Here is a 24,334-nt window from a genome sequence, read left to right on the forward strand (position 1 = left end):
ACAATGACTTCCATTCTGTCTTGAAGATGCTGCTTATATTACTTCAAGCTTTTGTTTTACATTCTGATGAGCACCTTTGAGTTCTTCATTATTTATTCACGTGAACATCTGCTCACAGCCCTGTCTCTTAAGACCCTGTATTCCATGCTTGACAAGAATGTTGCCCTTTTTGACTTCAAAATTTAGCCAAATGTTAGTTAAGAGGAAAGAATGGTAATAAACCTGGTAATAAACTTTGATGCAAGCTTGTTTATACAAAAGTTTACACAAACTTTATAAAAATTCCTCTTTTTCCTTCATCCCTATTTTGTTCAAGGAAAGCAGGCAATTTTTCCTCCTAAATTTCAGCTTCCTTTTAGCCACCACTTACCACAGTAATCATTTGTTCACACTAGGTTTCTCTCAGGCTAAATTTCCGGAGTTTATTCAGACTGTTGTCTTGGCTTTCTACCTCATTTCTACTTCCATCACTCTGTCATTCGACATCTAAACCTTTTTGCTTGGAAGTGCTCCTCTCTTCACAAATATCTATGGTTTGGGTGCTGGCACCTACCTAGGTTCTTAATAGAGATTACTCTGCTCCACCATATACTCAACACAAAAGAACTACTCCTCCTTACCTTACTTCTAATTATGAGAAGCGATTACATTCAGTGCCCTGCAAAGCTGAATTGGGCTCTTAACGAAACAGGTTCATACCAGTATGTGTCACTCAGCACAAATACTGAACACAATTCATTTATAATACATATAATAAAGGACAGCAGCATAAACCCAGTCTCTTCTGTTGTAACATTGGTTTCAGGACCTTGATCCAGAAGACTCTGAATCAGCTCCTATTCTATTCAAGTTCTTAAACAGTAAAATTAAAGTGCTTGAACTTTAATGGGAACCAAAGGTATTCAGGAAATCTAAAGTCTTCACTTTTACCTGCTAACATGTAAATTTTGGAGGCGGGGGAGGGAGAGGGGAGATGTATGCTGTAACTATGAATTCTTCTGCAAAGCTAGTAACACTTCCACTTGGTTATACCCATGCACAGGCTAGGCACAGTTACTATAAAAAAACATGGACACTGTCATTGGCATTTACTACTTTGTCTCTTTGTACCAAAAATATATATACATATATGTACGTATATATATATATATATATATATATATACACACACACACACACACACATCCAAACCATACAATTTTACTGCAGGGAGCAGACACCTGCGCCTCAGGGCCTGAGCTTCAACACAGAACGATGATCTACGAGTATTACCCAGCTGCCGGTTTCCAGACCGGTGCTGGCCAACGGGAGCTGCTCCTACTCGTGAGAATCGGCGCGCGTAACCCTCGCAAGCCGTCAGATGTTTCACGGGACTCTCCCACGGCTGCTATCCACGCACGAAAGCACACGCAGCAGCGTTTCGCCGGGCTGCGGGCATAAAACCGCGCCACACGCAACGCAGCAAACCGGCGGCAAACCGGCCCGGCCCGGCGGCGTCGCCACGGCAACAGCGGGGGCCAGCCCCTCCCCCCCCACCGGCTCACCTTCCCGCAGCAACAGTCACCGCCGATGGCGGCCTCCGAGGGCCAAACTCCCCCACCGCCCTCACCTTTTCCCTGACGCCGTCGCCTAGGCAACAGAGGCCCGGGCTCTCTCGCGGGGCGGCGCTGCCCCGTTGCCGTGGAGACGGGCCTCGGCGGCGGGGCGGGGCCTCCCTGCCGGTTCCCTGGGCCCCGCGTTCGCCGGCCGTTGGCGGCGGCCCCGCGTTGCCACCCCCGGCAAAGCGGGCGTTTAGCCTCGGGGCCGTGGCACACTTTCCTCGGAGCAAAAGGGGACTTAATATTTGGAAATTAAAAAAAAAGAAGCAAAAAACCTAAGGGCAGCACCCCTAACTGCGGTCATCTGTACCACCACCACACAAGCATGCATTCAAGATTACTACTAGTGATTTAAAAGAGGGCTTTTTGTGCCTAGATAAACATGTTTCAATATTATTGAATTATGCATTTGTTTGGCACTGGCAGCGTTTCATGTCACAGCTTGCGTGTCGGTAGTTTTTGTGCTGTATTATTCATGCCTCAGTTGATAATGAGCAATTTGAGCAGGTTGGAGCTGATGAACTCAAAGCTACAAGTGTCAAAATGTACGCTTTTATTAATAAGATAGCTCTCTTTTTTTTTTTCCAAAGACATGCCCCTCTGTATTAATCACTTATCACTTTCAGAACTTTGAAATGTAAAAAAAAAAAAAAAACCTAAATAAATAACTGTCCCAGTTCAAGGAGCTGACGCACGGATGACAACTGGAAGTTGAAAGGAAAGGCTGTATACCTACAGCAAGCAAGCGAGGGATACATCAAAGACCTGTCTAGGGGAAAAGAAAAAACAAAAAAAAAAAGCAGAGGTTGTAAACATGGTACCTCTGTGATTAGCAGGCCTGAAAAGGAGTTGCATGACAAGTAAATCAGCCATGAAGCATATAAAAAGCTCATTATGGACTGGAAGCCCTTTACACGAAACACAGGTTATCAGCCACATGAAGCAAGAACTGTGGTTGCTAAGCTCCTGTCACACTCTGTAAAGGGTGGAGAGCTCTGCCACCTGTTTTCAACAAAGTAGAAACGATATTTGAACAGCAGGCTAAACTTTCTGATCACTTGTGAAAGGCTCCTAGCACACAAAAAATGCGATTTTCGGTGGTGAGACACAGAGAGCCACTGGTTAAAGGCTGGTAGGCCAGAAGGCTGCACACCTCTCAGGGCAGAGCGCCCACTTCACCAGAGAGTTAACGTTAATGGAAGAAAACATAGGCAGAAACCAGCCATGAATAAATTTAGCCTGGACATTGAAGGGAAGTTTTCAAACTCTCCAAGTAGCAAGGGTAGAATTAACCTTTCATTCAAAGTAGTAAGGGCAAATAACAAAACCATTTCCAGACACAGCTCGGCAGGTTTACGAAGGGCTCTGTGATGTGGTGGCCTGTAACAGCTGCAGTCTGGTCTCTACGACCTTGGGGTTTCTTCTAACCCTGCGGCAAGAGGGAGAAATGGGCTCTCAGCATTGTTTTTGGAGAGCAGGAAGGGCTCCCTTGGATATGCACCCGAGACAACGCTACACCTGCTGGCAACAGCTCCACCACGGACCTCACCCAAGGTCATGTATTTATTGCATGCTTAAAGACTAAACACCAAAATTCTGATTTTCCACATCTCACAGACAGGTGGCTTTGTCAAGTTCATAGCAGACTAATATAAGCTAAAAGCTTTGATGTAGTCCCCAGCTCTCTTTATGCTGTGCTTTTACCATAAGACCATCTTTCATTTTACAAGCCACTACCACCCCTTTCATTCAAAAGAGGTGCTTTATTCCACTTGTAATACATTCCACTTCCTTGTAACAGGAGAATTAGACCCAGTTGCTGGAGGATCAAGCTATAATGCTTGATAATGATAATTTCCTGATATTTTCAGATCAATCTAAATGCATGACTGTGTTTGTTAACCCATATAATGTTAAACCTAGGATTTCAAATGTTCCTGTCTGTGAGGGAGTTGCACATGATAAGTTGTGGAAAAAAAAAAAGGAAAACAATAGCCGAGCAAGGAGACTCCAAGGATAGGCCCTAATGTGTTGGTTGCTCTTTTCTATGTCATTAATCAGATACTGTGTTTACAGAGCAGTGATTTATGCTGAGCAAATATATTTCACAGATACAGACTGCGTAACACTTTCAGGGCAGCACCTTAACACCTTTTGTATGTTTTGCAGGAAACAGCCTAATTTACTCATACCAAAACAGAGGTAAAAATGGTCTGAGAGATTTGCTGACGGACATACAAAGCAGCAGGGCACAGGGAGACTCCAGTATTCCAACAGGTGAGAACCTGCCTCTCCCCGTATCAGCTAGGCACATGATGCCGGGGACCTGCCTGCCTTCCCACAATGACTGATGCTGTCAAGAGTAGCTACAGTACCCAGAGTTTTCCTTGCCCTGCCACCTTCTGTAACCAAAGTCCCTCCCTCCTTCCCAGTACTTGGCTCCACTCATGCCGACAGAGAAAAAAACACAATCACTTCCGTACTGACTGCTTCCCTTGCCCCAACAGCACAGCTGGCTGTTTCACACTCACACGCAGCTGGAGGGTAGCCCAGCTGTAATCCTGCAATAGCCCTGGAATACAGCAGTGGGTGGTGCTCCCTGCAGCAGCCTCCAGCAGGTCTTACTGTTTATTACCTTTTGCACAGCGTTAAGTCCAGCACCTGGCCTCTCCCCCTAACAAAGATCCTATAATAAAGTTCAGGAACTATGCCAAGTCTTACCAGCAGTACAGTAGCCTGGTGCAGTATACATGAATCCAGCTGTAATACTTACCTTGAACAGTCCTCGACATTTACTGGAGCCCAGAAACAGCCACAGCATCCCAGGGAGACGCCCCTGCTGTGCGTCGCATTTATCTCGTCTCCATCAAAACGTGCTGCGTGCCGTATCTCTAATGCAGGAGTTAAGCTGCTTGACTGTAGCTGCGTCTCCCTTTTCATCTCTTGCTGTACGCTGTTGCCTGCCCGCATGGAGGCATGCGATGGGAGGAGCAAGGAGAAGCACCATGGTTCATGGGACCTGCTTTGCTTGCCAACAAGAGCGGCCTCGGGATTCCGGACAGGGCACCTTTCACCAGCACCAGAGAGATCAAATGCTTGTGTCCGTCTTAAATGGTAATGCTACACCGCTCTCAAGCATCAGTTACCTTCCTGCTTTATATATAGATTTTAATCCCTTGCATAGTCAAGAAGCCCCTGGATGGCAGTAGTGCTCAGCAGATCAGATAAGAGTCCCAAAATTAAGGGTAATCCATCAACTGGCAGAAGGAAGAGCAACTGCCCTATTCTGGTTTTCTGAGGTGAGATAGGGGTGTGGGGGAGAAATAATGGTGGGTTGGGTTTTTTCTGTTTGTTTTTTTTTGGGGGGGGGGGAAGGGGTTGCACACATTGTAACTTACATTTTCCACAGTTCTTGATATTTATTATCAAGACCCCCCCCCAAAAAAAAGAACAAAAGGAAAATCCCCTAACAATCCCACATGCCCCCCCATCTCTCCTGTAGAAGAAGCATTTGTCATCTGCAATTGTTCCATGCACAAACATGGGAGTGGATATTTTATTTCTAAAACAAGATGCAAATAAAGCTGCAAGTTTTGGTAGATGGAGTGTAGTTTTGCTTGCATGTTCATATGGTAGTTCCTTCGGGCAATAGCATATTTAGAAAATGCTTACAGATAACATTCTTTGTTTGTATACTGCTAGCTTGGGAGAACCCACTCTTTATTTCCAGGTGCAAAGACACTCCCAGAACCACCTTATGCATTCCCATGCACCTGGCTACTATCTTCATGTCATTGAAGCTTCATCCCTTCTTACTCAGACAGCCATAGCTCCTGATTTCAATTTTGAATGTTCTTCAGATCTGTAATGTTCTTCCCCATGTTTTCTTGCAAATCGCATGGGGCTCCTATTTTGTTTTTGGGGGGTGGGGAGGGAACCCCTACTCATCCACTGATTGATATAACAGAAGCACAGACCTTACTTAAAGGTATGTTGGTTACGGGCTGGAACAGGGACAGCTTTTCTTAAGCTATGTTTCCAATCATCAAGACTAACATAAACAGGAATTAGTGATCCCTCCCTCTGATCCAACATCTGCTTTCCGTTAGTCTCCCTCTGTGAGACGAACGCATCTATGTCTACTGAGTAGAGTTAACCTGCACTAGTGATTGACTTTCTCCATTGCTGGGCTGGCCTGCATTGGAACTGCCCACTGGTATTTTTGAACTGCTCAGCAATTAAGGATCTTTAATACCAGATGCAAGACACAAGACTAACAGAGTTCTGCAAAACTACACAAAACAGTCAACAGCTGTAGTCTTTTTTTTTCTTCTTTTTTTTTTTTAAAAGACTTAGCTCCTTTTTGCATTGTTTATCCATCCTGTGTTTTTTTCCTTTATGTAACAAAGATGCTCAGAACCACCTGTGCTAGTTACCTGCAGCAGCAGTGCTCTGGATTAGCAAGGTATCAAAATACAAAACAAACACTGGCCACAGAGGAAATCTCATAAAATATTTTTATTTAACAAAAATAACTATTCAATCAGAACCAAACTGAAGGAGTCCTATGAACAATGCCAACGTGTTTATGATACTTCATAGGCATCATATCACTCTGTATATAGGTCTGGTCCAGCTCTACAGTCACCTCATCACCACAGCAACAGTGCAACATAGGAACCTAAACAACTTCCAGGTTTAGCTTCCATACATTAAGTGTAGCATGCCACTTTATTACAGTTGCCACAATTTCATGACTTTGGTAGAAACACTATTTTGTTATTGCTGTAATTCACTAGTTAGTTCTTGACTTGCTTTTACAAGACTGGGTTGTTCCCCCAAAATTTGTTCTGTGTGAAAAAACACGATTAAAACTGAGCTTCTTTTGCTTATTTGACAAGTGCCACACACCCACTCCTCACCCCTTGCTGCAACTGCCATCAGGCCAAGAAACCCAATGGACAGGACATGCACTTGTTATCCTTTTCCCAGGACAGCTTATTAGTTAGTGTTTCAATGCTTCAGAAATTTCTTTTTTTAATGATAAAGAAAGGAATATATACATGGGTGGCTTCAAGTTTCTGTTTCAGGATAAGGCAGTTAAGTTTGTGTATAAATGCCAACACAGCTTAGTGCCAAGACATTTTACAAGCCAGACTGCAAATACAGTGAGGTTTTGGGGAGCGCGTTCCCCTGAGCAGCCAGCCTGAAAGGACTCCATGGACCCCATACCGCACATCCCAAACTGATTAATCATTCACCTTATGCAGTATAGACTGAGGCTCACACAGATGATAAAAACTGTACCTGTCCCAGCCAGGGGAGAAAAGCCTTTCCAGCCCAGGTGCTGTGAAAACACCATAGCATTAAAGAAACCAAGCAATAAACCAAAGCTGCTTCTTCAGGCTCTGACTGGAATAAACTCTAATCACCACACAGAGAGAAGGCATGGAGGGGAAGCACACTGCATAGCATCTCCCTTGCCATTTCTCCTGCACACTTAAACTCACCATGAGCTGCACAGCGGCAGAGACAGTCTATAAGCCAGCCCACAGTATACTATGGATATCTGTTGCTGTGCAGGTTATGGTGCCCAGGTAACCAGGTGCCAAAGCTCAGAACAACTCCTTCCCAGTGCTCAAGTGATTTGGAAAAAAAGTTATTTCTAAAAACAGGTATATGGCAAGTCCCACATTGCTCTGGCTGAAAATAAAGAAAAAACAAAAACAAGAAAGAAAACTCCCCAAACATCCATTTTTCTCCTTAGGTGGAAAGAAGAGGTAGAGCTAGTGGCCAGAGATCCACCAGAAGCATCAAGGCATTTTAAAAGGCAAAGAAGCAACAGATCAAGAAATCAATGTTTTGAAAAGCCTCAGGCATTCATCCTGTTAATTACAATGACGACTAGCATCTATTCAGTCACCACAGTCACCATTCTCTAAGGTTATAAAGAATAGCTTAAAATCCTGCATTTTCGTTCTCAGTGCTCCATTCACATCCACCATCTCACTGAATCAGCCCAGCCTCAAGGTTATGAGTCAGTGACTCCTACGACTGCTGGAATCTGGAGTCCCAAAGGACAAAGGCAAGGACATCCAAGGGTCCTGGGGATTAACATTTTGTCTAGTTAGACTCCCTCTAAGCTTCCCCTCCAGCTTTACAGTCCCTTGGGCATGGGCCTTCACAGGACAAGCATCATTGCTGATAACCCATTCACCAGCATCACAAGTCACCCCAAGTTAATTTTTCCAGGGGAAGTACCATGATCAGCTATGGTAAAACTCTGGCAGTAGGGATAGCAGGCAGGAACAGCAGAAATAGTACAAGCAACTAAAGGATGTATGTGCATATACAGAAACATGAGCGTATGTCTCAAAGTGTATTAATCCTCAAAAAGGTGCATCCAACAGCATGGGGCAGGCACAACAAAAGCCACGCTGCAGAGCATGGACTTAAGGCCATCCCCTATCCCAGGCCTGGGGCTCTCCAGAGAGGCCTACGAGCGCCCTCGCTTCTACTCTGCAGCAGCATCTCAGTAACAGAAAGAACAGTAGCAGTTGACCAGATAAGGGTGAAGTGCCTTTCTGAAGGCAGTCTCCAAACACACAGGCTTAGACCAAAACCTCCCAAGGCTTTGACTTTTTGAAATAAAGTTCTCTGCTGCACTTCCCATATATGCAACAGAAGAACAAAAGGCATTTTAGAAAGACGATATTTGTTCTTACTTACGTAAGAGCTAATACATATACATTCTAAAATGTGATACTAATATAGTATAAATACAGATCAAATACAGTTAAGGTGACTGCCTTGGGAAGTAAAGGCAGAGATTAAAAGACAAACCTATCATTTCATATACAGTTGCTGCGAGTCTTCACTTGGTGTACTAATGGCTTTCAGGAGATCTGCTTTGAACCTGCTCTTGTCTTCTGTAAGTCCTTATGATGCTGTAGATACCACTCCCCAAGAACAGCATAGAGATGGCCGCAAAGTAAGAGGCATAAATCATGAACTGCAGAAAAAAACCCAACCAAACAAGAAAACCTGCACTTAGAAACTAAAAAGATCTACTCTTTTACAGCAATCATCATATGGAGAAAAACAGACAACCCCCAAACAAGTTATGGGATTGCTGACTGAATGCTGCTCCCAGTCTGCTGTCTGCCTTTATTACTAAGTTCACCAGCACTGATGACTGATGTTAAATAACAGTTCAGTTTCCAGACCCATGGATCTTGCACATGGCTGCAGGATAATGGCATTTAGATACGATAATTGAATAAAACTCCCCGCAGATCATGACTACAAATCAAGTCCTGAAGTTGGTAATGCAAGCTGAGTATCCATCTCTGACTTCTCCATGGGGGACAGAAATCAGAATGGCTGAACAACACTGATACCAAATCTGTTAGAGGGTTAACACACGAGTTCCCTTCCTCTTCTAAAATATCATGAGTCAGTAAACACCCCTCTGTTGGCAAACACTTGACCCAGAAACAGATAGGTGAGAAGCTTTATAGCTTGATTCACTTTCCTCCCTCCCTCCCATTGGTAAAGATAAGAGAGGCTACCATACCTGGGTGAAGATGTCTAACCCAAGCCCGCTGGCATCCACGACAATCAAAGTGAGCAGAGTCTGAAGTGCTAAGGCAATGAAATTATTGACCCCAAATACCAGGGCATACCGCTCCACACTAAGATTTGTTGCAATCTGGAACCTGTAAAGGAAGGGAAGACCAGAAACATAAAGATGGGGAAGCAGCAGGGAAATGCAGGAATAGAAGGAACTTCTCTGGACATGGCATCAGATGAGAAGACTATGCAACCCAAAGAGTTGCCAAGGCTAGTCCAGTATTTTCCACAGTTAGATTACTTCGCACTGACAGTGTACTTTGCCAAGTAGGACCATGACAGACTAGCACAGAGACTAGAAGAGACCCAGAGGAACATCTAAAAGACTGCAAAAACTTTGGGAGCTCTGTGAGTTGCAGTCTTACCAAAGCAGCCTCCTTGTCTGGTGCAGCTGCAAAGGGCCTGGTCACCCAGAGAAGGTACAATGCTCTCCAAATCCCAGAGAGTTGCTGGCAATCTTAAAGCCTACCGAGATGTGGTCCGTAACCTCCCGCATCCTTCTGACCAGAACTCCCTTCACAATTACCAGCTTCAGCATCTCTCCTCACATCATGCTTGAACTATCATGTAGCACTTGTGCGTGTGGTTGAACAACAGCTGCATTTTCCTCCCCAAAGTGGGAAGTGACATTAAAGAAGTTTTCCTCCTTAGAGTTTAGGGAAAAATGACCCTCTATTACATTGTTCTCTTCTCATCAGCTAACACTTCATTCAAACCATGTTTACAAAGAAACATTTCCCTGTCAAGCAATGCTATCTAGTATTTAGAGACAGTTACTTCAGTGTCATGAGACTTTTGACCTTGGGCAGGTTGCCAGCAGAAAAAAATCTCTCCATGCCTCAGTTTCCAACCTGAATCACAACACAACAGTTTAGCCCCCCCTTGTAACAGATTTCCAGATTCCTGGCAGGCAAAACCTTACCTACATGGAGAAAATGCCAGCTTTCACAACAGCTATAGTTTTGAAAGTAATTTGCATTACTCACTCAAAAAGTACTCACGTTGCTATTGTGATCAGCAGCATGTAGATAATTCTGAAGACAACATATGATGCATAACACACCCAGATGTTATGAACAGTATCCATGATATATACAGCAGCAGCAATAAGAAAGGAAAACAGGGCAAGTGCCACCTCACCCCACATTGCCCAGGATGTTTTTATATGACCCACAACAAACACTGCAACAGCTCCTGTGAGGAGAAAGGAAAACATAACTGTTAGTTGTTCAAAGTGATTCGGAGACTGTGGATTAGGGTCCGTGCAGACCCTAATAGCTAACCGTGAGTGAAGGACACTAATGTGTATACCTTAGAGGTTCTCCTTCCTGACCTGACCTCTCTCACCTGGAAGCCTACTGTAAACTCCCATTCACTTTTATGGGAAGGAAAGGGAAGGGAGAATAAATAAATAAATAAATAAATAAAAAGTCAATGCCAGTTGCTTCTGAAATCTCCTCCCTGGCTTCATAAGCACTACAACCCCACGACTCAGACTGCTGCTGCTCAACAGTCTTCTGTATTTGACTGTAAATATTGTCAACTGGGCTACAGAGAAATGCAAACTCTGATATATTAAAAAAAAAAAAACAAAAACACACACACTTAGCTAATGATTTTGTGGTGCTTCAGAGTCTACATTCACTGGAATGGGGGGGGAGAAGGGAAGGAAGATGTCCACTTTGATACACAGCTGTTAGAGCTTTCACCCAGGAAGCAGAAAACCTGAGTTTAGTGTCATCTTTGTACTGGGCTACAAGAGCGAGAGCAGGAGTTCAAACCTACATCTCCCAGGAAGCATCTTAACTACAAGCTACTGGGGCTGGAAGAAAAACAAAAAAAACCCAAACCCCAAACTTCTTTCACTGTTGATTGTACATGAACAATCTTTTACATCCTTTACTAAAACAGGTTTCTAACTCCTGCTGGCTTAAAAAACAAAACAAACAAAAAAACAAACACACACACAAAAAAACCCCAACAACACACAAGGGGGGGGGGGAAGGAAGAAGACAGATCACAACACGGAAAAAAAAAAGAAGTTATTTCACACAACCAGAAGATAAGGTGTGATTTCATGCACCATCACAACTGTAACTACTGAGAAGCTCAAATACATATCACATTACAAGAAAATTCCTGCTCAAAATAGGCCTTGTTCTGCAAACAAGCCAAATAACAACCAACAGCATAACGATGCTGCTGTACACAGCAAACCAGACAAACAGCATACTGACAAAGGGAGGTTTACTGGAGATCTCTGAAAAACAGGATTGTATTAAGCATTTGACCACTATACAGAAGCGCTACAGTGCAGCATCCAGGCTCTTTGTAACCCTCAGCTGGCCTATCTTAGAAATCCTTCAGGCACATGAAGGCTCCTTGTGTACCATCAGTGTGTACAAACTTGCAACCCTGACAGCCCTTACATCAATCTTGCAGACTAACAAAGGTGGCTATGCCAAGGAAAAGGACTTTATTTTCCCTCCTGAACAGCTCTTTCCAGTGCCTGCTGTGACATTACCCAACTGACATTTTCCACTTTGAAAGACTGGTTTCCCTAGTAGCAAAACCCTGAGATACAGAAAGAAGCTAAGTCCCTAGTCTCCTTTCCACTGTCCAAGCAATTCAGAAGTTCAGGAAGAAAGGCATTCATCATCTCACTTTCTGGGATTTAATGGCAATTCATGAAGTTGTACTCCTCCTATGCTTGAAGGCCGTACCAGCCCAACACCTATTTGTGAAAACGTATACAATCTGTGCCCTGCAATTAGGCATCCAGAGCTGATTCAGTGGTTTCAGACCTCAACCTTTAAGTGGAGCATTGCCACATTGCAAAGAAGCTGCAGGGATTCTTCTAAATAGTCAATTGGCCTCACTAGAAAGAAGAATATTTATCTTGCCCAGGACCATCTGAACGTAAGAAAACACTTCTTCTCTCTGTGAGGGTGGCTGAATATTGGAACAGGTTGACCAGAGAGGCTGTGTAGTCTCCATCCTTGGAGATATTCAAAACCCAACTGGATGTGGTCCTGGGCAACCTGCTCTAGGTGACCCTGCTTGAGCCAGGGGGGTTGGACCAGACAATCTCCAGAGGTCTCTTCCAACCTCAACTATTCTGTAACAGGAAGCTGATGGTCACATGAATCACCATGATCTACTAAGACCCTTCTGCAAGACAGCACAGGTACAAGCAGGTCTGGCAACAACATCTTGTGTGAACGTTACCAGATGTTGCTCATTGCTGACCACAGAATGATTATGAGGTGTGAAAATGGCAAATGAGACCTGAGATGCACCAGGAAAAGTATTTCCAGTAAAGGGAGAGAAGTGAGGAGAGATGCTGTCCTACAAGTCTGAGGCCTCATCTGAAAATACTGACTGCAGTTCAGTCATCCATCTTCAAAAAGCTTATCTTCAACAACAACAAAAAAAAAATAGTAGAAGAGCTTGCCTTCTTTGGCCCAGAGCAAAGAATGGCTGCCTACAGAGAGGCTAAAAAGAGACAATTCAGCACCAAAAAAATACAACCTTGGCATGAGATCAAAGGTAAATGAACTGGTCATGAATAAGTTTAGGCTGGAAATTGGAAGGAGCTAGAGCATTTGCTCTAGTGCCTAGGAAATCAGGTCACTGGATTCCCATCTTTAACAGGTTCCTTCCAGTCCTGCTACAGATTTCAGGCTTTTAGTTGGAATTATTTTACTAAACTTCACTTGTCTGAATCTGTGTCAAGTTGAAGGATTTTTTGGTTCTGTGTTTTGAGCAGTTCAGGGACAGAGGTTAATCTGCTCTCAGAAAACTTCACCGAGATGATTCAGCCATTTACAAAAATGATGCTGGAGAAAACCATCAAGATTGGAAAGAAAAAAGCCTCAGTTTTGCCTGAATATAGAGACAACCACTTTTCTTCAAATAGGTCCACTGTCCACAAGCTTTGGAGAAGGGCCTTAACATAAAAGGCACATAATAAGGTTTGAAGAATGATCCTTTTGCTGTTTGGTTTTTGTTTTTTAAATCTGTCCACATTTGGTCCAGCTACAACCCTGTAACATAATCAATTTTTAGATGCTTGGTAAAGACTTTTCAGAAACTGAGAGCTTCCTTCTGTGAAGGTATCACTTTACAGAGCATGCTCCAATCATAGTAAGTGGGACTTTCTCAGTAACAGTGAATCACAGTTATGGGCACAGATGCTGACTAGTACTGGTGTCTTCTTTCCCTCAGTACCAATTTTTCTTCCTGGGACCAAGGCAGGATGGCAGAGGAAGCCAAATCAAGCAAGAAATAAGAGCCACAGCATCATGGGAGAGTGGAGGAATAGAATACAACCACATGCTAATTAAGCTTAGTGTGCTGAAGAAGATGGTTTAACAGTCAGAGCCTTAAGGATCAAATCCCTGACAGTTTCAAGCCAAACTAACAACAGGTGCTAGACCAGTTTTCAGACCTGCAAAGCTGCCATGGCTCCCACTGAACTCCAACTGGAAGCTGAACATGTCTAAGCAAGCATCAGGCCTTCATTCTTTGTATACCTTCATTTCTGCTGCCCTCTCCCCCCCGCAAAAAGATGATGCCCCCAGCAGACGGTGGAACGATTAATCCATCAAAGAAAAGGAACATACTGCAGCACCACCTAAGGAACCTCTGAAAGGATACGTTAGCAATATTAGAAAAGTATTGTCCTCATTCTGATAATGGAACAATATTAAACAACTTAATAAGCAAGATGTTCATATTGACTGACCTACCTGGCCCTTTCAAGTCAGTGACTTCTTTCATCTTATTAACTTTCTGCTTAACAACTGAAATGACTACATGGTGGCTCACTGCATGCTGAGTATGCACAGGAAACTCACATGTTCCCTACACTTCCAGAGAAAGGAAACAAACCAACCAATCCCCTGCCCACCTCCACCCCCAAAAAACCAAAACCAAAAAACAATAAGCATTTAGGACCCTCACTCTGGCTATGAGTGGTTAAAACAGGCATAACCCCTACTGTTTTAGGCCAGTAGTCACATTAACAAACAAGAACATAGCCAGCCATGTACCTGGAACCTGCTGCCAAATATTTCAGAAAGAAGATTGACTTGCGAGGCTCCTTTAAACACCTACATACTGGATCACAAGCATTAGTGCTGCATGAAGCAACAAACTCAGTACTGAATACTGTACTTGTGTACATCACAGGAGACTCACCCCAAAGCAACATCACTTAGCACTGTCCTAGACCAGAGATTTCCTCTGCTGTGTATGCTGACAAACGTAAGATGCTTCCAAACTGTGGCTCTGGTGATTTTGAGGGACACGAGGTGTTTCTCAGCGGTCGCACAGCAAAGCAGGAGCTATGTCAGCAGCTTACCTAGCAGCGTTGAGACTGCCTCCACACCACCGTTGTAGATCTCTGAGCTATGGGAAGGCAGCACCATCTCCCACAGGCCCTGAGCGTAGTTGATGACCTGGAAGTAGCCGCAGGTTGATAGTGCCCACCACACGGACCAGCAGAGCATGGTTCGGGAGGAATAGCACTGTAGGAAGTCCTGCCAGAGGTCTCTGAGCACCTTTAAAAAGTCTACTTTCTGCTCCTGCATAGATTGGAGAGGGAGGGGGGAGAAATGTTAGTCTCTGCTTATATGTACTCACATTGCTCTACTAGATTGCTCATTTCAAGTGATCTGATCACTAGTGAGTGATATTACCACTTTTGGTCACAAACCTCCAGACAGTATTGAATAAAAAGCTTCCTCAGGACTGTCCCAGCAGCTGGTCTCTACCCTAACCAGGACAGCTCCCTTCTGTGCTAAGGAAGGGTTCAGTTTGCTCCCCATGACCCATTTGATCCTTGGCTCTCTTAAGCAGACAACGGTAATTGCTAGTTGTTGAAAGCACTGTGTGAGCAACTGAAGGGCACCAAAGAGAAAAAATAGAGAATGGACCACAATATTCATTCTGAGCAAACAGGATCAGAAGCCAGTACTTCATAAAGGCAAAAGCATTACTGATGCTTTTTGCTTGTTAAGTCCTGATCCAAATTCAGCTAAATGTGATAGTGCAGAGAGTATGAAAGAAACTAGATGAGTAATTTTCTCAAGGTCACTTTTCCTTAGTACTGGTGTTCAGGGATTACAGTGAAAATGAAAATTGCCTTTTCCAAAGGCTGTTAGGATTATATACCAAGCCATTTTATGTGAACAGCAGCAGAGAAAACTAGTATATCTTTCCTTTGTAACTAGAGCTGCTAATTATGGTCAGTGTGTGTGTACACAGAGTCTTTGAACACAGGCATACCCTTTTCGTGGAAATCAAAGCAGCAGTTACTTCACATAAGACTTTGCAGAGCTCCTGAGCCCCACTAAGCATCTGCAGCCCTGTAAAGGATTTTTCTCTTTACTTCCCTGAAGGGAAACTTCTAGCATAGTTACAGGACCAAGCTTTTGCATATTGTGCCATTGCACATCTGGCTTCAGAGCAGTTTCCAGTCACCAGCAGCAGTGATTTGGGGCTCTTGGCCATGTGATCTTTTCCCAGGGGAATCATGCACTGCATGCCTTGGAAAGGCCATTCTCCATGAGCAATAAATCTCATTTTAAGGTCTCTCCAGTAAAACCTTCAACAAAGATTTTAGCCTACTGTGTCCTGAACTCCTCTTCTGCACCCTTCAAAGTGTCACTAATTTCTGAGTATCCTTGTTAAATATCACACAGTTCCTTTGGTGCTTTGCCAATGGCAAGATAATTGCTCTGGGATACTTGCCCCTTCTCTAAAGCCTGACAGAATCACATGGAAAGAGGTCAGCTCAAGGCAAAGTAAGAATATTAGCAACATAACTCCCAAACAGAAGGTTTTGTATGAAGCACAGGTAAACCAGGGAAGGGAACTGCCATATATGCTGCAAAAATTGATTCAGCAAGTTCTACACAAGCATGTGCCTGATGAGCCAGAAGGAGCCTATCTGTTCTCCCACCATCTGGAAATACTTCTTCAGTACAATTACTCATACAGCCATTAATTTAGGTTTACACAGTGTGATTACCATTTCCTTAGTAAGAAGAACCGTGATCACATGTCAATGCTTCTCAGCTTTCAGCAGCTGGTACAACTGAACTAAGCAAATTCACACCTATTTAAAAATCTTCACCATTAGTTTGGAACCACCCTTGCTCTCATAGTATGGGAATGAGATAAAAGAAAGAGGGACAGATAACTGATACTAAACCCTTAGTCACTACTGGCACAGAATTTTAGATGCTTTAAGGTGTTATAGTCTTAACTTGTTTAATAAATACCCTTCAACATGTTAAGTATACCATGGTTCAAGATACTTCTGTTTTTAACTGCTTCAGTAAAGCCACTCCTATCCTAAAACTAGAAAATCTCCAGAAGCATTTACAAGCTATCACTAAAATGACTATGCTGTTTCCACTGCTGGCACCAGAAGGACTGGTGAGGAAAGTACCCTTTGAGCATTGATGCCAGTATCTGAGAATAGCTCAACTCTGACAGGGACTGTGTGAGGTGCTCCCTGAGCAAAAGGCCAGGGGGAAAGGCCTTCAGGTCAAATCCACCGATTCAAATATTCCACTATTCCATCCTTGTTTCTTCCCACAGGAAGACAAAGCAAAATAAAGACTGCCCTTTTTTTTATTATTCAGTATTTTTCCCTGCTGTCTCAGCAGCTGGGTCTTGCAGAACTGGGCTGGACGGGGAAGGATTAGTTCCCTGAAATGTTAATTCTTTTAATTCCCAGCTGCAGCCTGAAGAGGCACAAGCTGAAAGCAGCCCCTGATGCTGCCTCCCCGGCACCAGTTAACACAGCCAGCACCAATCCCCTCTCCCCTCCCCATGTGGATATTCAAGCCACAGCTCTGACACATGCAGGAACAGCATTGCCTACACATGCGTCTATTTCTTTGCTTTTGTCTTAAAGAAAATTACACCAACTCCTCATTCCTTTCAGTCAGGTGACTGGCTTACTTGTAAGTGAATTCCCTGTTAGTTTTCTAAACCCACAGAAGGGCTTACTTTCTGCCCTGTTCTCAAAACCAGCACAACCTCCTCCTGACCAAAGAGCAGCAGTGACCTCTCTCCCCACCAAAGTTCCCCCATTTTCTTTGGGCTGACTTGACACTTCATTTCCAGTCCCATCTTGGGACCCCCTTATCAGCCAAGCTAATGCCAGCCAAGCCTACACAACACCTGAGCCTCCACCGCGGCCTTGAAGCCTCCCTGCCATGCTGGGCTCCAATAAGTGTGTATTACCTAGCTGACACATGGCAGAGACCTGTCCAGTCAAGCAACTAAACACAGGCAGCAGGCCTCAAAACCGGAGCCGCTTTGCTTATCTTGTCACGAGACGTAACACATGCCATCACTGATTAAGGGACAGTGCCTGTACGCTTGTTTCCATGCAAGGGATCAGGTATCGGTAACAAACGGGACACATAACTGCCCTCAGTGACTTCGTTATAAGTTACATAGACCACAAAAGCGGGTTGCTACTGACTTAGCCCCTGGTGTTCTGGCAGATTGCATTAAACACTGATTACGCAAAGATGTTTCCTGCAACTTATCCAAGTTCTGTACATCTGTGACATATCAGTGTCAGCTCTCAGGGAGTACTACAGTTTCCTTTCAGGATCATAACATAAAACCCAGTCACTCCGTGCCCTGCGGAACAACTCACACAATAGTTGCAATATATATACATATACATGACAGTTGTGCGTGTGTGTGTGTGTATATACACACACAAGTATACACATATATGCATGTGTGTATGTGTGTGTGTGTGTGTATTTGCACACACACATACATATATGCATATATGACAGCCACATGAGTGTTGCATCTTCTGTTTATTTCAACCCAGGACACAGCTTACCTGCTTCTGTGCTGATTGCCCCTCCACATTTAAGGGAACTTTTGTCTCATCCTCCCAGCCGGGCGTCCTCTGCATGTCAGGATGATCTTGGACAGCTGATCCATTTTTACAGTCTATGACCTTCATTTCCCTACTGATCTGCTGACTTGAGGCATGGTGAAAGAAAAGGCTCTTCTGGGGCATTGGCAGAAACCAGGCCATACCAAAGGCGATGGATACACAGGTTAAGGAAATAACATTTAAGCTGAAGAGGGACCAGCCTGCCACCGACACAAGGACCTGCCCAGAGACCGAGCCCACGGTGTAGCCCACCAGAGTGGCACTCCGGCAATAACTGGTGACTTTCTGGTACAAGTTCAAGTCGACGACGCTGTAGATGTACGCGTAGTAGGCGATGTCCGTGGCGGTGCCCACGCCGTAGAAGAACTCGAGGAACTGGACGGCCAGCAGCCTCTGGGCGTACAGCAGCATGAACCATGTCACGATGAAGCTCAGGCCCTGCAGCAGCACCACGGGCTTGTACCGGAGGTAGTCAGTGGCCAGGAACACCGGGAACAGCAGCACCAGGTAGGAATAGGTCCACACCGGATAAATCTCATTGAACACCTGCAAGGGGAAGAGACAGCAGTAACCCTCCGTCACCAAGGTACATAAGAAAAATTATTAAAAAATATATATACAGGTATATATGTACGTAAAGGCCCGCCCGGCGCCAGTACCTGGCTCTGGGTGAGGTTCTTGTGCGGCTCCAGCAGGTAGCGGGTGAGGAAGGGCTCGGAGGGCCGCACGCTGCAGAAGAAGCCGTAGGCGCAGAGCAGCGCCGTGGGCAGCGCCCAGCAGCACCCGCCGCCCGCCCGGGCCCCCCGCGCCCCCGCCATGACGGGCCGGGCCGGGCCGGGCCGGGGGGGAGGAGGGGGGAGGGGGGAGAAGGCGACCGTCGCCGCCGCCGCCGCCTCGCAAAGGCACCTCCAGCTGCCGGCCCGCGGCGCTGCTCTTCAAGGCCATTGGCAGACGCCCGTGGGGGCGTCTGGCCCGCTGCCCCCTGATTGGGCGCCGCCGCCTCTTCCCGGGAAGGGCGGCCAATGGGAAGCGGGGAGGGTGGTGGGCGGGGAAGCACGTGGGAGGGGGGCGGTGGCGCGAGCAGGCGGGGCGCCCTCTCCCCCCCCCCCCGCCGCCGGTGTCCCCGCGCGGGCGGGCGTTGAGGCCGTAACGGACGTTCGGGCACGAAGCGGTTGGGTGGCGGGCGCCGCAGGTGCTGGGCAGGGGCAAAACCCGCGTTTGTCTTCCTGGTGAAAACCGAGCTGAGAATGATGACGGCAGCTGGGAAAACGGTAGATGTACGCGAACAGCGATAACCGAGGGACGCGGTGCCCTTTGACGCTCCCTCCCTGGCCCGAGCGGGAGGCCCGCTCGACGCACAGCGTGTTTTAAGGGGTTAGGGGACACGGTCGAAGCGCTCACCGAGAGCCGCGCTGAGGCCCCTCCTGCCCCTGCTGAGGTGCCCCCACGCGCCGCTGTCCCCCACGGCCTCCCCATCTCCCCCTTCCTCTGAGGGGAAGCACAAGACTTTCCTCAGAGGTAACGTAAAGGGACCCTTTACCTTCTGGGCTGTTCTTGTTCTTTTCTTTTCTGGTCCCAAATTAATCCAGCTGCTGATCTCTGTCTTTTTTTTTTCTTCTTCTTCTTCTTCCCTGTAGCAAGATCAGAGCTGGAAGCACTTCCTTGGATTAATAAAAACTTCACCTTGTTGACCTGTCAGAAGAAATGTTCAGACAAGAGGAGAAAATAAAACTATCGCATTCAGAATAATTCTCCAGAAGCTTTGCCCAGGACTGTTCTCAACGCTTTGGCAGCCCTTCTCTGAACCATTTGTTGTTCTGCTTCTCAGGCTACCCCACATCATCTTCCTACCTGCCTGCTTTCCCTCTCCCTGTACTTTGCTCCCTCAGTCACAACTCCATTGCTACCAGTGCTGCGGCTTCCTCCTCTACACCGGTGCTTTGCTCTCCAAATTGGCTAACACCACAGAAAATTCACACAAGGGATCAGACCTGCCCCCTGTGCAATCACGTATCCTGCCTCCTAGCTGCAGTCAATACTTGAGGAAGCAAAATGAAAGCCCTCCAAAAGCATCTGGCTATGCACAGCCAGGAGGCAAGAACAGGCGCTTCTCAGTCCCCAGAATAGATTCCTTGAACCACAGGATTTTATTTACCTCCATCATTATAGCTTAACATGCATAGCTACAAAAGGTTTGAGGGCCGTAAGATTATTCAGCTCTGTAAAACTCAGCTAGACATTTTGCTCCTGTACCATCTGGTGTCAGTGATTTGCTGCTTGCTGGCTATCTGCTGGGTCAAACAAAATTTCCTTTTATTTGTTCTCAGGCCATTGCTCCTCAGCAGCTTCATGTCCTCTTTTGTTTGCAGGTTTATTAGCATGTAGAAAAAAAGAAAAATAAAGACAATAATTGCCATTTTGCCATACCTTAGCTTGAAGCAAAACCCTAAACAGAAAGCATCAGCTCCTATTAATACCAGCATCCATCTCAGCCATCTGCAAGGAACTGCTGATCTCTTAAAGCAGCATGGCTAGAGTAAAAAGGGCCAAAGCAATGACTTTAGTGACTGCTAAACAAATTGCAATGGGGAAGTGAACAGAAATGGTACAGCTCCCTCTCACATGGTTCTTACAGCCCCTCTGCACTGTCAGCACGTGGCTCGGGTGCAGGCAACGGGAGGGCATGGGCTGACAGAACGAGGCAATGGCTGGCATCTCCCTGCTGACATGGGTCATTGCTGCGTGCTGAGCAGAGCTGCAAAGAAGGACTAACACTTTGGAGGGCCCATGGCGCACCCGGTCAAGGGGCAGTGGTTCCCATGAACTCCAAGCTGCTCAGAGGGTCTGATGGGTGGCCTCGGTCCTCTCCAAAAGCCTCTTTAGCAATCCCTGGAGTTAAGCCACTGGGGCTCAACTGCTGTTTCTGGAGGGTTGGCTGGGGTAGAAGGAGTTATGTCAACTCATTTACTTGAACTGATACACAGGCAGTCAATAACGGAACCTAGATTTCTCTTCTCCAAAAATTGCATAAGAAAAAGAACATGGAACATTTTGACTGAAGTACTCCAGGTTTTCTCAGGGTTTCTTTTATTCTCCAAAGAACTCACCTTCTTTTGCTTTCACAGAACATTTTCAGCTTCTGGAAGCAAGCCCAAAATTTATTCCCTGGATTTTTACTGCTATCTTTCCTTCCCCCAATCTTCCTTCCCATTTTCTCTTTCTGCCCCTTCACTCTATGAGAAAAAGGTAAGGTTAAAAGAAAAATCTCAAAACTTCTAAACTTCTCCTTTTTTTTCCAAGATGGAAAACATAAGCTGTGAAAAACAGATATCTTACCTGCTCCCTACCCTCTCAATGAAGACACCACTTTTTCAGTGGAAAAAGAATAGGAAGTTTAAAAATAAAGAAGGAAGAACAGGGGAAATTTTTCTAACCTTCAACTGTAAAACTCTTTGTTTTTTTAATTACCAAGCCAAAATAACCTTACAATTTATGTTAACACTAAACAATGATTTATTTCATTTCAAAGTTGTGTGTTTGTTTGTTTCTAGCTTGCCAATCAGATGTGAAGAGTGTTATGAAAAAGACTGTGTTCTCCGCAGGTTGAAACCACTTTTCCAGATAGAATCATTCTCTTACCAGAAAGGTTTGACCAGTTTGAATGATTGCTATGACTGGTCTTTTTATGAGTGCTTCCATATAAATAATGGTACACAGAAATAATTATAAAATCTTTCAATATCATAACAGCCAGTGCAAGTCTGTCAGAGAGGTACCACCTACACATGTATGGCCTGGACTGAATGAATGAAAGTTACAGTGTCGACATGCTGTGTGATGGCTGCCCTCTCTAGTTTCAACTCTGACTTGTACATTTCCTGAACATATCCCAGTGAATAATATTTTAAATGAACACATAAGTCATGCAGTAGCATTGGACAAAACAGGAACCTGACACAATGGTTTAGCCAGTGGGGTCCATATCACAGAGGGAAGAGAGCTGTCAAGCTGATATCTTGAGGTTAAAATTTCAATAGAAAATCAAAGCCATAAGGAATCCATTTAAAATTTGGGTCTGATCTTGCATACAGTAATGCAATTTGCATTAAATTAAATACTAATTGAGTAGATGTAAGCAGGCCCTTAAGATTTATATTTGACTTGACTGCAGAAAAGCCCAAGCAAATACAATGGGGGGAATGTGCATTTCTGAGACTCTTACCTTAACACAGAGGCTGCAGGCTTCAGGTCAGTGCCCACTGCCCCTCAGGGCCTTTTCTACTGAATTCCCATGGATGAAGATCCATGGTCCCTTACTAGTTCACTCCTTTGGTGATAACATCTGTGCTGGGTTACTTGGCCACTCAGAACTGCTTTCAGGGTGTATGGGTTTCCTCATAAAGCCTCTTTAGAAGAAACCTCACTTCCATACAACTTGGGGCTGTAGTATGCCAGAGGGCTCTTCTGCCAGCCATGGGACATCCCAGCTGTGTTTTCCCTGCTCCTCTCTTGCACAAAGGAAGCTTGAAATTTGTACTTGCCAAGAACTCTCCAAATTTTCAAATCCATCTCAGAAATTGCTGCTGGCATGTTGTAAGAAAAAAATCATACCAAGCCCTTCAGCAGGACACTGTTGCTCCTTTCCTTAGTGCTAAGGACTAAACATCCCTTTTGTCTGAATCTAGGGTGGAATCACCCTGAGGGTGTTTGAATCAGTGTGAGACCCAAGCAATTCATCTAAATGCACAGTTCAATCTCAGAGTCAGTAAGATTTTAAGGTCACATCTTACCCAAACCATAAACTCTGATAGGTTTCACATAAAAATGCACCAGAGAGGGGTACTGTTAACCAGTTTTGGCCTCCAGTTCATGTGGAGGAATTTGTAAGACATATGTGCAAGAAAAGTTTCCTTAAAGTCATCCTATGTTGTTTGGAGAAAAGTTTCTGTAAGTTAAAAGCTTCCCACACTCCTGTGAAGCCAGTATTTGACAACATTACAATGGTACAAATAACTCAGACACTAGCCAAAAGCAGGGAGTAAAACAGATTTGTCCTTTGCTGAGTATGGATGGAACAAAGGCACACAAATGTGAGAAAAGGCAGCAAATGATTTCTATGTTTTTATGATTTTGGATGTTGTAATTAACTTGAGGAAGCAGACTCTATTAACCAGGATGCATATTTGATTCAATAGGAGTAGTGAGAACCATAAAGCAAATTATTTCTGAAATGGTATGTGATTAGTTTACAGAAAGGCCTATAGATTACATCTATACATAACAACAGAAGACTGGACGCAACCTTGAATGTCTGTCTCTTCTAGCTCCCCCTGACTGATCCTTTTGATTATTTTGGGGCTCTGAACAGGAGACTTACAAAATTACGTAGCAATGACGGGTTAATTCAAAAACTCTGGCACTGATCATTCCTTATTCCTGTCCTTTTAAACATACCTGGCTCACAGTGGGCTTAACACAGTATTGCTTCCATTAGCAATGGTGTCACAGATGTGCCCAGGAACCCTGTGAATGATTCCATGCCCGATTTTGGAAAGTGCTGTACAAACATTCAGGCAGATGGAGTCCCTGCCCAGAGGAAATTATTGTAATTAAAGCATGATGTAAAGTACTGGGTGTGACAAATAAATGGGGAACAGGGCATAGCCATGATAGGAAAATGTGGGTGGATAAACTAGTTATGATGCACAGCTAGCATGAATAAACAAACAAAATGTAGGATTGAGAGCAATAAGAATATTCAACACTGATTATGTGGAATGAATGACCCACTAATACAAAAAAGCAATTGGTCACTCCAGGATACAGTTGCATCTCATGGTGCTAAGTAGTAACATACTAAAACAGTCTTACCTAGCACCTGTGTGTTCATGTGTACAACCTTTACCTTCCTCCTATAGGTATGTCTTCCACAGGCCTTTTCCCCTGATGAAAGATACCTCCTGAGCAGCACTGCTCATGAAATTGCAACCCTTCTGTTGCCCCTTGGCACAGTCCTAAAATCCTGATGGCCACAAATGTTTGTGGCCATTTCAGGAGATGGGGGAGTGTGCTCAACAGGCATGATATTTGTTTGGAGTCCTGGCCAGATTCCAACTTGTGTAACAAAGTTTTCTTCATAGAGGTCTCCTGGCACTTCACA

The 24,334-nt window shown here is 44.8% G+C and overlaps 1 protein-coding gene across 1 annotated transcript; it reads right to left on the minus strand.

Annotated features, from left to right (window-relative positions):
• Positions 1–6,097: 6,097 nt before the first annotated feature.
• Positions 6,098–18,992, minus strand: SLC19A2 (solute carrier family 19 member 2). The gene is made up of 6 exons (XM_013950235.2): positions 18,834–18,992; positions 18,115–18,720; positions 14,596–14,818; positions 10,232–10,424; positions 9,175–9,316; positions 6,098–8,610 (listed from the first exon to the last, which is right to left on the minus strand). Exons 1-6 carry the CDS (start codon positions 18,990–18,992, stop codon positions 8,485–8,487), a joined length of 1,449 nt encoding a protein of 482 aa, XP_013805689.2. The 3' UTR covers positions 6,098–8,484.
• Positions 18,993–24,334: the final 5,342 nt, after the last annotated feature.

Source organism: Apteryx mantelli, chromosome 1 (assembly GCF_036417845.1).
Source record: "Apteryx mantelli isolate bAptMan1 chromosome 1, bAptMan1.hap1, whole genome shotgun sequence".
Lineage (NCBI taxonomy): Eukaryota > Metazoa > Chordata > Aves > Apterygiformes > Apterygidae > Apteryx > Apteryx mantelli.

Bases quoted from the DNA above. Each gene is read 5' to 3' on its own strand.
- SLC19A2 (XM_013950235.2), bottom strand. From the start codon at position 18,992: ATGGCGGGGGCGCGGGGGGCCCGGGCGGGCGGCGGGTGCTGCTGGGCG. The intron at 14,819-18,114 runs GTAAGCTGTGTC...CAATCTATGCAG, and splicing joins GGCAATCAGCACAGAAGCAG to GAGCAGAAAGTAGACTTTTT. The intron at 8,611-9,174 runs GTATGGTAGCCT...TTTTTTCTGCAG, and splicing joins GGTTAGACATCTTCACCCAG to TTCATGATTTATGCCTCTTA.